The 12,936-nt window shown below is 40.0% G+C and overlaps 1 protein-coding gene across 1 annotated transcript; it reads right to left on the minus strand.

Annotated features, from left to right (window-relative positions):
- Positions 1-1,133: 1,133 nt before the first annotated feature.
- On the minus strand, positions 1,134-4,738 carry PAGE4 (P antigen family, member 4 (prostate associated)). The gene is made up of 5 exons (XM_008564521.1): positions 4,646-4,738; positions 3,768-3,859; positions 3,162-3,279; positions 2,745-2,870; positions 1,134-1,250 (listed from the first exon to the last, which is right to left on the minus strand). The coding sequence occupies exons 2-5, from the start codon at positions 3,843-3,845 to the stop codon at positions 1,234-1,236; spliced, it is 339 nt and encodes a 112-aa protein (XP_008562743.1). The 5' UTR covers positions 3,846-3,859; positions 4,646-4,738; the 3' UTR covers positions 1,134-1,233.
- Between the last annotated feature and the right edge of the window lie 8,198 nt (positions 4,739-12,936).

Here is a 12,936-nt window from a genome sequence, read left to right on the forward strand (position 1 = left end):
CAGGGCAGGCGTCAGGATGTGGGTCCAAAGGAGAAGTGGACAACTGTGCTTGAGGATCAGGGAGTGAGTGTTCTAGAAAGAGCTGGTCCCTGAGTCCTGGTGGCAGCTGGCTATGGCCTGTTACTACTAAAGATATTGAATCCTTAATTTGTCTTCCTTACAAAGAGAACTCCAGTCCCAGATGGCTTCACTGGCAAATTCTATCAAACATTTAGGAAATAATTCCAATGTTAGTTCAATTCTACCAGAAAGTAGAAAAAGAAGATATACACTCCAACTCATTTTATGAAGCCAGAATAACCTTGACACCAAAGCTTCACATGGAGAATACATAAAAAAAATTATAGTTCAATCTCACTCATGAACAATAATAACCCTAAACAAAACAGTAGGAAAAGGAACCAGCAATAATACATCAAAAGGATAATATATCATGACTTAACTTGGATTTGTTTAGTAATGCCACATTAACAGATTAATGAAGAAATATCATACACACCTCAATAGATGCATACCAAGTGTTTGATAAAATTCAATATTCGTGGTTAAGTACTCTTAGCAAACTAAGAATAAAGAAATAACTTCCTTAATCTAACTGAAGGTATCTATAAGACAACACCCATAGTATACATCATAGTAAAATGTTGAAAGATTTCCCTTTGAGATCAGGAATATGACACGGATATCCACTAACATCACTTCTTGTCAACATTGTATTGAAGGGGTCTGGCCAGTGTCATAAGGTAAGGACAAGAAATAAAACAATAAGGGCCAGCCCGTGGCTCACTTGGGAGAGTGCGGTGCTGACAACACCAAGTCAAGGGTTAAGATCCCCTTACCGGTCATCTTTAAAAAAAAGAAAAACAAAAACAAAAACAAAAAAACAATAAAATTCAAAAGGAAGAAACAAAATTACATATGGTATGTTTGTGTATGTAGAAAATCCGAAAGGATGTACAGATATAGTAGTAGAATAAGAAAGTTTAGCAAGGCTACCAGATGCAAAATCAATATACAAATATATATAGCACCTCTAAACACCAGCTCTAAACAGAACATGAAGAGTTTTTAAAGATACCATTTATAATAGTATCAGCTCCCTACGAACAGACTTAACAAAAGACACGTATGGCTTCTTCAATGAAAACTGTAAATCTTTATTGAGAGAATTTAACAAGTCAAATTTTCCATATAGCAACTGCATGTGTGGCTTCAGCTCGTCTTCTTTTTAACTTATGGCTGCCCATTGTCTAAAATACAAACATAACAGTTGGGTACATTAATTAGAATTTTACTGAGATGATATTAAAAGCACACAAAGGATACTACAGTTTTGGTTTTATAAGATGAAACTAAAATCAGAATCCTAACCACTGCATAGACTTGTATGCTAATGTGCATTTTCAGGCATATGAGCACTAATTTGTAAATGCATCACTCTTTCCAGTGGTATGAGGAAAAAGTCTTCTCAAGCCCAGAACAGATTAAACCTTATGATCCCATTTAAAGACAATTTTAAGTAAAGAGGAAAATAGCCAGTAATTTCAGTTTTTAAAAAAACTCAACTAAACAAAACTCTAAGAAGCAAAACAAACAAGTAAACATAGTGTCAATCAAATGTACTGAGTTGAAATACTCTACTAATTACATATATTAGCTAAAATAATAATGTCATACTTGGAACTGTTCAGCTGACTAGAGAGGTCAAAGAACAGCATTCCATTTGGTTTGTCTCTTTTGTGCAAAAGTGCAAAACTATTTCATTGATCTAGTTTAATTTTTATGTGGTCTATTAATAGTAGGGTGGCCATTTGTCCCACTGGCACCTGTTGTCTGAGTATAAGTACTCATTGCACTTCCTCTTTCAATCTCAAGAGTGTCCTGGTTTGAATGATAAAAATTACATGGCCATACCAGTTTATTTAAGCCACTACCATCATAAAAGCCATTAAAAATATGAGAGAAAATGCTACCATTTCTCAGCCTGTCTCACAATTTTTAAAAAAACCGACAAACCAACCCAGAAGATTCTAAAAGATAAAGATATCTAGAGGTGGGCTGGCCGGTTAGCTCAGTTGGTTAGAGTGCGGTGTTGTGACACCAAGGTCAAGGGTTCAGAACCCTGTACTGAAAAAAAAAAAAAAAGATATCTAGAAGAAATTCTAAAAGATAAAGTGGGGCCAGCCCATGGCTCACCTGGGAGAGCGTGGTGCTGACAACACCAAGTCAAGGGTTAAGATCCCCTTACCAGTCATCTTTAAAGAAAAAAATAATAATAATAAAAAAATAAAAGATAAAGCGTTTTTTGATAAACAATTCTCGCAAATTAAAAAAAAAAAAGCAGCAATACTATTGTGTTGTTTAGATGTCCAATTACTACTGGGGTATGTTAAGTAATTTATATACAAGGGTACTACAAAAAGTTCGTGGAAAAATAGAATTTAAAAGATAATACGAATCTTTCCATGAACTTTTTGAAGTACCCTTGTACTTTAAAATATATTTGATCACTTGCTTTGAGTTTTAAATTAGGACTTCTACTCCAAAGTAATAATACTTTCATGTTTTATAATTCAACAACACAGCTTTGACCTAATTTATTTCTTCCCTGACACTGTCATTGAATCAAATACTTGGTGTCTGAACTACCTTTCAAGTCATCTTTGTATGTGAGATTTGTTATTAAAGTATAATATTGCAGAAAAGAGCAACCCCATGACTTCCATTCTTAATAGATAACATACCTTCTTCAAGAACTTCAGTACACTCCAGATCAGGTGGAGCCTTCCCTTTCACATCAGGGCCATCTCCACGCTCATCCCCAGTCTTTTTCAGACCCACTTCCTGGCGATCACCTTCCAATTCAGGTTCTTATATAAATAAAAAGAGTTATTAACATAAACAGTAAACCATAAATTAATGTTACTAAATAAAGTTTTGTGGGCCCAGAGGCAAGGACTGTATTTTTCAAGCATGCCAAATAACTCTTAAGATATAGATAGGTAAAATGCTGAGAAAAAAATCTTATAGAGAGGGACTACAGTCCACTGAAAACTACACCGTTCCCTTACCAAATAGGTTTCCAGCCAGTTTTCAGGGGATGCTTTATTTCATCCTCTTACTAGTATAACATACATGAAATACAAAATTTTCCTTTATACCCTTTTCCCCTTTAACTGCAGTTGCTTCTCTTCCTTTTCTCTCTTGTCCAGGTTCATTAGCCTGACTCTCAGTTGGTGGTTCCGCTTGTTGAGATTGTTCATCGCTGGGCTTCTGGGCCTTGGGGGAGAGTAGGGGCAAATAAATAGCGTCGGTACTAATACTATGACAACAGAAGGCACAAATATGCATACTATGTGGAGATAACTAATCACAAATAAATCTGAAGAGGTTTTTTCCTATCTTGCTCTCTGTGAGTAGTCTTAAGAAAGCTACTCTTGCTATATAGAAAATATGCTAAGAAAGGAGTTACCAACAAGGACCAATAATTCTGGAAACCATTTTAATCTTTTCTGGGCTATGTTATTTGTGTATTAATAACCATGACAGGGAAGTCACAGGGACTCTTTCCAGGCTCATATCAACATACATATCCAGGCAACACTAGAATGTAAGTCTTCCTTGCTCAATATCTCCTTTATAGGATTCAGTTTTCAACCATTTTCAGCAGGGAAGTCCTTTATACAATAGATCTACATTGGTTCAAAAACTTGTTTTTTCAGAAAAATAAATTTCTGCCAATGGAAATAAGATGTTAAAGTACTCACAAACACAGGCTCAACCGGACTGGAAGACTCTTCACCATCTCCTCTTCCTCTGGATATTGATCCTACTAGTGAACTCATGTTCCACGTTGAAACTAGAAAATCGTGAATTGAATAGTAATAAAAAAGAATAATTATCCTTGGCTATTTCCACGATCAACTGCTGATTTTAAACTCTTTTCTACATTTGGTGAAATTTCCAAATAAGTCCTGAGTTTCTAATAACTATGCCTGTTTTCCAATCACATCATATAAGGCTATTTGCAAATCCTTTTGTTTCTCAACCAACTTGGCAAAGGTAACCTTCACGTACTAGATAAAAAATTGAAATGTCACTCAGTGCCCCATAAATAAGTTCAACTACTATGTCAATTAAAAAAAAAAAAGAGTATAAAGCATTGAAAAAAAAAGACACTCTCCTTTAATATCAGAAAATGAACCAAAAACATATCTATGAAAAAAATAGGTGGGGAGGGGCTTTCCTGAAGAGATTTAATCTCACCTGGACTCCATTATAAAGGAATGTTGGAATATCCAGTCACGACCAGCCTTAACCCCCTCCCAGGATGCCCACTGAGGACCCTGGAATTTGTCCTCTATCCACCCTTTCAGGCACCTCTGGGACTGACACACCTCCCAAGGCATCCCCAACACTCGCCCATCTTACATGACCCTCTCCCCTCCCCCACGCACCTTACACCCCTGTCCCGGCCTAGACATGGCGACGCTGCCTGTGAGCAAAAGGACCAGGATGTCGACACCCTTCCTTCTCTGAGGCCACCGACCGCGCTGCCCAGCTCGACCACCCCACCCGAGCCCGCTGGCTCCTCCTCACACTCACTCACACTGGATCTCAAGGGAGGACTGATCTGCGGACCTACCGAGTGGCACCAGCAGCACGGAAAGAGTCAGCACCGTCAGCAACGCAACCCACACCGGATCTGCTCGGCGTCCACCACGCGGCGCCCACGGGCTGATGGGAAGGCGGGAAGGCGCGGTGGGCATGCGCACTGATGCCGGCGTCTGTTGCGCAGGCGCCGGTTCTCCGTCTCCACCCCCAGCCCAGGTCCCCCCTGAGGAGACCTCCGTGCCTGTTGCTTCTGTTACACTCCCGTGTACACGGCCCCTTCCCCCCTCAAATAAAGTCCTTTGGGACGCACGGCCTCGCCCATTCCCTCCGGTACCATCTATGGCTCATGCGAACCTTCCCCAGCAGAGGTGAGAAGCTGTGGTACAGAGCGGTGGATGCCCTTCTCTCAGCCCCACTGCCTGGTGCTCTACAGGTCTCGGGGATGCAGTCACAAGCTCACAGCACTCCAAGCTTCTGGGTCCTTTCCTACCGCCCACCCCGCCCCTGCCCAGATGCCCACTGATGACCCCAGAATCTGTCCTCTGTCCACCCTTCCAGGCGCCTCCTGGACTCACACACCTCCCACAGGACCCTCAATACTCACCCACATTGCCTGAGACCCTCCCCTCCGTAGCCCACCTGCCTCCCTTCTCCTGGATCTGCTAAGATGACAAGGGCCATGGCGACACCACCACCTCTTAGCAGAAGCACAACCCCCCGATGCCCTTCCTACTCCAAGGCTACAGACCTGGCCTCCGGAAGCCCACTGGCTCACTTACTCAATGCCTGTTCATGCTTTACTTGCCACGAGACAGCAGACAGCCTGGCAAATATTCAAGAAGGTGCTAAAAATGGAACCTACCTACCCAAGCTGCCCAAACACGACCCCTTCAGGTATACTCCACCAGATAATCCTAAACCTACAGGTGCGTGTGTTAACACCCGTGTGCAGTGGGGTGTGCCATGTGGGCTGTCTTTACAGCCCTTCTCCAATGCATAGAGGTTCCGCCCAGCTTGGATGAGGGCGTGGTCTTCCCAGTGCCTGCCATGGCTTGTCCTTCGCTTCTCCTTCTCCTTCAAGAACTTTCTGTCCTTTTGTGTCTAGGAATGATCCCAGCCCTGCATTTCACCTGCCGATTTACCCTCCAAATATTCCTCTCAGTGCTGCTGCCTCAGTGGCTCTCAGTCTCCCTAGCGATGTGTGAAGGCTTTAGGCTTTGAGGGAGCACAAAGCCATTTTTAGTATGATAGGAATCTAGAAAAATGTAAAGAAAAGGACCGATAAAGCCAAATACATAAATAAGCCTTAAAAATCGCACAAATCCTGTGACTCAGCATTTCTACTTCTAGAACCTTATGTTAATGAAACTGTCTTGGATGTGAACAAAGATTTAGACACAGGAAACTTTCAAAGCAGCTTAATTTATAATAGCATGGTCATGGAATTGCTATATAAGCAAGTTATGACACATTTAAAAATGAAATATGGCTGTCTATCAAAACCAATGCTAAATATTTCCTGTGACACTGGCGTTGCTCACTTTAAGTCATTAACTTGAAACAGCTGGTTATGCAGCATTCGGTATGTGCAGCATGATCCCAAAAGAAGAGGGAAGTTTTGCAGAAGTTCACCAGGGCTACCACACCACCTACCTTCCTTTCAGACAATAAGTGTGCTTTGTCCTCCTGCAGCCAGCGTGTTCCCATTCATGAGGGCACAGTCCCCATCATCCAATCACCTCCCAAAGGCCCCAGAACATTGCCATATTGGGAGTCAAGCACATGAGCTTTGGAGGGGATGAAAATTCAGACCATAGCAGGCTCTAAAGACGCATGGTTCTCCAGGCGTAACCCAGCAGATAAAATGCAGTCCTCAGGGTTGTGGGTCTCCTGCACCTGGTACACCTCAAAGCGTTTCACCATAACCTAGGGTGGTCTGGTCCTTTGCTGTCACAGAAGGGGTAGGGTGAGGGGAGGTATGTTGCAGGAGGAAGGACAGCAGCCCACTGTTCCTGCTTTGGGCAAGCAAAGGCAGGTGGGGGCCTGCAGGACAGAAAGGCACTTGCCCTACCCATCCTTGCCCCCCCCCCCCCCCCAAACCCACCAAAAAAAAAAAAAAAAAAAACCTTTCTGTTCTTGCATGTCCAGGACTGGTCCCAGATCCTGAAGGTTACCTTTAGACAAGCACACATTCTTTGAGAGTTAGAAAGATCCCCTGTGGCAGGAATAGAATTGCCCGATCTTCCTCCCTCTCCCCCTCTTTCCTACAGATAAGACATAGAGCCTATATAGAGGCAAGTATAAAGAATATATAATTATTCCTTGATCTTACCAATTGGGGCTAACCACTTTTTTTAAGATTTACTTGTACTTATTTGTGGGGTACAGTGTGTTGTTTTAAAACATCCATATACCGCACAATGATTCACTTTGGGTAGAGGGCATAGTTTGTACTCATTAGTCCACCACTCCTCCTCCCTGTGTGACCTCCACCTCACACCCCCACCCCCTGCCTTCTGGTAACTATTATTCTACTCTCTATTTCTGCAAAAACCACTTTTTTTTCCCCCTTAGGTTCCATATGAGTGAGATCATATGGTATTTGGCTTTCTGTGCCTGGCTTACTTCATGTAACATAATAGTCTCCAGTTCTATCTATGTTGCTGCAAATGATAGGATTTCTTTTTTTATGTAGCTGAGTAGTATTCCATTGTGTATATATATCACAGTTGTTTTATTCATCCATCCATTCATGAGCATTTAAGAATAACCACTTTTAATATCTAACAGGAGCTGCTCCTACAACTCTGATCTTTATGTGGATGATATAAAGATTTATTGAGAAAGAGTGAACTCTCACACTCTGCAGTCAGCATAAACTGAGCTCTAATCTCAGCTTCCTGTTTTTCTTCAGGTAAAGCACTTTCATTGGCTCTTGGTCATTTCCTGTTATCTCTTGGAAAGGTTGTCAGCAGCCACTGTCTCCCTGACTTTGGTGTTTGTCTGTTGGCAGCAGCTGTGTTCTCTGTGTAGGATCAAGTTTCTCTAGGACACTGTGAAGGAGATAGAGGGGAGAGGAAGGACTTTCTGTGTAAGAGCTTGGAATCTGAACTGAAAAAGAAACCTTGATTTGCCCAATGCCACGAGCTTTGGGTAACCTCGTCTTCAGGCAACATTAGTATAGAGCAAACACCCTGATCAAGGATGTGTAGGTCCTGCCAAGCCCTTGTTTGTATCATTGTGAAGATTTCATTTTATTTATTTTATGACACAGCGATAGCTGCTCCTTACAAGTAATTCAGTCACTGAGAATTGGCCAGTACCACTATCTTGTCATTATTATTTAAATCCTAGCATAAGGGCACCTAATTCTTGGTAGAATTAACACCTGGCAGTAATAGTGTTGTTGCTAGGACCACTTGTCACCCCTCCCTCCTCCTCCCTCACCATAGCAGAGGAAAAAAAGACTCTTAGCTTACCTGTTTGCCATGGTCATATATAATAATCAAGAGTGGGGACAGGCAACTGTGCCCAGTCTGGAGTGGAGCAGGTGTCAGGATTGCACCCTGGGCCAGGCCACAGGTGAGCTCTGGGCAGACCGTCCAGAATTCTGATGGGAGGAATGTAGGAAATGCTACCTGGACCAGCAGTAATTAAGCATGAGGCACAGACACGATGCCATGCTGGGCAGTGGGTGAGTGATGCCCTGAGCCCCTTTCCAATACCTGAGGGACAGAAGGTTTCAGATTCACGTGCTGAGTGTAGGTGTGTGCTCCAGAAGGAGGTGATGATGGTGGGAAGTGCCATGTTCTTCCCAGTCTGGCCTTCTCCAGGCCTGGGGTACTGTCCCTGTGGGTCTGCAGATGGGCCAGACATGGAAGAGTTACTGCCCACAACCACCAACCCCATCCACAGTTGGGGGAAGTCCAACAGTCAGCCTTGGGGAGGGACAGCAGTAGAGCATGCATCTGCAGTGCATGAGAGGCATCTGTGTTGAGCCCCAGCAGCTTGTGCCACCATCCCTACTCCTTTAGAAGGAGGAGGGAGGAGATTTAGAGGTCTATAAGAAACTCCTAACACTCAATATCTCTCAATTAGTAATGTGCTAAGCTTCCATTCCTGGCACACTCCCTTCTGGGACTCATCCTAAAGATAGATTCATCCAAGTGGACTGCAGTATATACACAACAACTGGTACAGTGGAAACTTGAAGTGCATGTGTATTCAGTGATGCATTTGCTCAAATGAATTGCAGTAAAACTAGACAATGGGAGTTTTGTAGCCATCAAAGAATTAGATAAATTAACAAATATTGATATAGAATGGTGTCCACTAATTAATGATAAATGCTACAAAAAAGCTGTAGAGCACTATAGTATGATCCTATATTTGTTTTAAAAACAGATGTGTGTGTGTGTGTGTGCGCGTGTGTGTGTGTGTTTATACATTGATTGTTCATGGTCTTTTTGCTATTATAAGTAAAATTGGAATGAACATGTTATACTTGCACTGTAGCACACTTTTGATATAGTTTCTTAGGATTTGTTCCTGGAAATTGGATTGCTGGGTCAAAGGAAAATGAGTGGTTTAAAGGTTTGTAATGTGTATTGCTAGGCGACTGTAAGATATGAGAAACCATTTTACACTCAGTTTGTGTACAAGAAGGCCATTTTCTTCCACCCTTGCAATTGTTGGGGATAACAATTATTTTTCTGTTACTTTGATTAGAGAAAATACCACCCTAGTATCTGAATTTGCATTTTTGACAAATAACAAGGTTGAACATTATTATTTAAATAATTCATGCTTAGAGCAGAAAATCCAAACAATTAGAAAAAAGAGAATGAAGAAACAACCCTGGGATTCCAGCATTCATTTAAAACCTCTCTTCTGTCATTTTAGTGTATATATTTTCATATATGTCTTAAACATTCGTTCTAGGTTATCATCTGTGCTGCAGCAAACATGCCCGTGGGTCATTCCCTGTCCACTTCCTTAATTATTTCTTTAGGAAAAAAAAGACCCCTACATGAAGAAATAGGGACCTGAGAGTATTTACAGCTTGTCCAACGTCACACCATGTGGTAAGGTATTCCAGGCATTAAACCTGTGTCTTTCTGCTTCCACTGCCTTGGCTAGTTTCCTTGCATCGTGCTGCCTTGTGGATCACTAGTTCTCTTGAATCCCTTAGTAACCTGATGAGCACCATCTATGAGAGGTGGTGTAGTATAAGTACCCACATGTGCAGGATGGAGGACTGGAGCATCATGAACTAAGTCATGGAAGCACATTTGCAAACTTCAGAGGTCACTGGGGCTGGAGGTTCAAGCTATGGATCAGAGGGGGATCTTTTCTTTGGTGTCCCTTAACAGTAGGCCTCTATAAGTGCATGGGAAAATTGCAAATATAAACATTCTGTGAGGTAATTTTTTCTAAACATGAATGAAGTTTTCATGATTACAAAGGAGAGTTCCAGTAAATCTGATTGACAATGTCATTTTAAACGTTGACTACAACCACCCGTACACTCCTTCAAATACTACTCACACACATTTAGTTGCTGCACACACATTCACATATATTCAGATAGCTATTACTGAGTGTCAGCACATCTGGGTGGTTCACCTGAAGCAAGTGGAGAGGAAGGAAGGTTATGTTCTTCTTGGCAGCTCTACTGTCAGAAGGAATTGCCCTTTTTTCCCTCCTCCTTATACAGAAGTCTCCAGGTTCGCCTTTCTGTACTAACTGAGCCCTATTTTATGATTGTGCTTGTCACCTCAATCTTCATTGATGGTGTGCAGGCTTTTCACCTGTGCTAGAAAGCTCATCTGGCTGTGGATTTCTTTCTTTTGGGCAAGTTTCCTCTTATGTATGTGTATTCCCTGGTAGTCAGGTAATTGGTAATCAGTAAGGGTACCTTGGTCATGCTGGCCTTTGCTAGTTCTTATGTCCCTGCCTGTATACCTTTGCTAAAAAATCAATTGTCAATATATATGTGAGTTTATTTCTGGACTGTCTCTGCTGTTCTATTTGCCTATCTTTATGCCAATGCCACACTATTGTTATATAGTTTTACAATAATTCTTGAAATCTTATTTTGGCTAATATTAGTCTTTTGCATTTCCATATGAATTGTAGAATCTACTTGTTAGTTTACACGTACACACACACACACACACACACACATGCACACACTAAATCTGGTGGAATTTTGATTGGGAATACATTAAGTTTATAGATCAATTTGGGGAGAATTGACATCTTCACAATATTGAGTCAGACCCATGATCAAGATATATCTCTCCGTTTATTTAGGTCTTAATATCTCTCAGCAATATTTTGTAGTTTTCACTGTACAGATTTTCCACTTATTTTGTCAGATTCATTCTTATGCTTTTCATGTTTTATGCTATTATAAATGGCATGTTTTTTTAATTTCAATTTTTGATTGTTTGTTGCTAGTAGATAAAAAAACAATTGATTTCTTCATATTGAGCTTGTATCCTGGAACTTTGCTTAAACTCACTTGTTGGTTTTAGTAAGTTTTAATTATTTTAATTAGATTTCATCATATTTTCTGTGTAAACAATCATGTCATTATGAACAGTTTTACTAATTAAAACTTCATTTCCAGTATGGATGCATTTTATTTTTCTTCTCTGATTTCACTGCCTAGAACCTCCAGTACACTGTTGAATACAAGGGGTGAGAGTGGACATCCCTCTCTAGTTCCTGATCTTAGGGCAAAAGCGTTCAAGATTATGCATCGATTGAGATAATCATGTTTTTTTTCTTTTTTAGTTTGCTAATATAGTGAATTCTATTGATTGGTTTTCAAATATTAAACCAGCTTGTGTTTTGAGGTAAATTCCATTTAGACATGATGTATTATCCTTTTAGTGTATTATTGGATTTAATTTGTTAAAATCTTGTTTAGAATTTTTGCATTTATATTTATGAGGGATATCGATCTGTAGTTAATATCCCTTTCTATTAAAGTCTTTGGTTTTGAAATCAAGGAAATTCTGGCCTCATAGAACGAGTAGCAGAGTATTCTTTCCTCTTTAATATTTTGGAAGAGATTGTATAGAATTGGTATTATTTCTTCCTCAAATATTTGGTTGAATTCTCCAGTGATGCCATCTGGGCTTGAATTTTTCCTTGTGGAAACATTTTTTAACTACAATTTTTATTTTTTTTTAATAGATAAAAGGTTATTCAGGTTATCTATTTCTTCTTGAGCGAGCCTTGGTAGTTTGTGTCTTTCATATTATTTCTCTATTGTGTCCTTGCTGATTTTCCGCTTACATGTTCTATCAATTATTGAGAATGGGATATTAAAATCTCATACTGTAATTGTGTATTTGTTTATTTCTCCTTGCAGTTTTGTCTGTTTTAGCATCAATGTATTTTGTAGCTCTGTTATTAGGTGCACAAATGTTTCGGATTCTTAGGATTGTCATTAATATAAATGTAAAAATTCTCAACAAAATATTAGCAAATTGAATTTAGCAATAAGAATAACACACCACAACCATGAGAGGTTTATTCCAGGAATGCAAAGTTAAATCAATATTTAAAACTCAATCCATATAATCTGCCATATTAACAGTCTAAAGAAGAAAAACCTCATGATCATATCAATTGATGCAGAAGAAGCATTTGACAAAATACAATATCCATTCCTGGTAAAAACTCTCAGCAAACTAGGACTAGAAGAAAATTTCCTCAACTTGGTAAAGGGTATCTACAAAAAACTTACAGCTAGTATTATATTTGATAGCAAAAGACTTTGGAGATGCTTTCCTCCAAAGATCAGGAACAAAGGAATGATTTCCACTCTAACCACTCCTATTCAACATCATGCTGTAAGTTTTAGCCAGTGGAATGTGGCAAAAAGAGGGGGGGAGGGGAATAAAAGGCACTCAGACTGGAAAGGAAGAAATAAAAATCACCCTATTTCCAGACAACATGATTGTCTACATAGAAAATCCCAAGGAATCTCTGAAAAAAACCTCTGAGAACTGATAAGTGAGTTAACAAAGCAGTGATATACAAGATCAACTCACAAAAATTAATTGGATTTCTATACACTATATTGTACACTGTACAATTGTAAACCAAAATTTAAAAAAAAACATTTACAACATTGACATACTTAGATATAAATCTCACAAAATATGTACAGGATCTATATGTTGAAAACTACAGAACACTGATCAAAGAAATCAAAGAGGACCGAAATAAATGGAAATACATACTGTGTTCGTGGATTTGAAAATCCAGCATAGCGAAGATGTCAATTATCTCCAAATTGATATA

The sequence above is a fragment of the Galeopterus variegatus genome, unplaced genomic scaffold, assembly GCF_000696425.1.
Source record: "Galeopterus variegatus unplaced genomic scaffold, G_variegatus-3.0.2 Scaffold19700, whole genome shotgun sequence".
NCBI classification, from domain to species: Eukaryota; Metazoa; Chordata; class Mammalia; order Dermoptera; family Cynocephalidae; genus Galeopterus; species Galeopterus variegatus.

Excerpts from the sequence above, each read along its gene's own strand:
- PAGE4 (XM_008564521.1), bottom strand. The coding sequence starts at position 3,845 with ATGAGTTCACTAGTAGGATCAATATCCAGAGGAAGAGGAGATGGTGAA. Across the intron at positions 3,280-3,767 it reads GTCCGGTTGAGCCTGTGTTT|GCCCAGAAGCCCAGCGATGA; the intron begins GTGAGTACTTTA and ends CTCTCCCCCAAG. Across the intron at positions 2,871-3,161 it reads TGCAGTTAAAGGGGAAAAGG|AACCTGAATTGGAAGGTGAT; the intron begins GTATAAAGGAAA and ends TATTTATATAAG.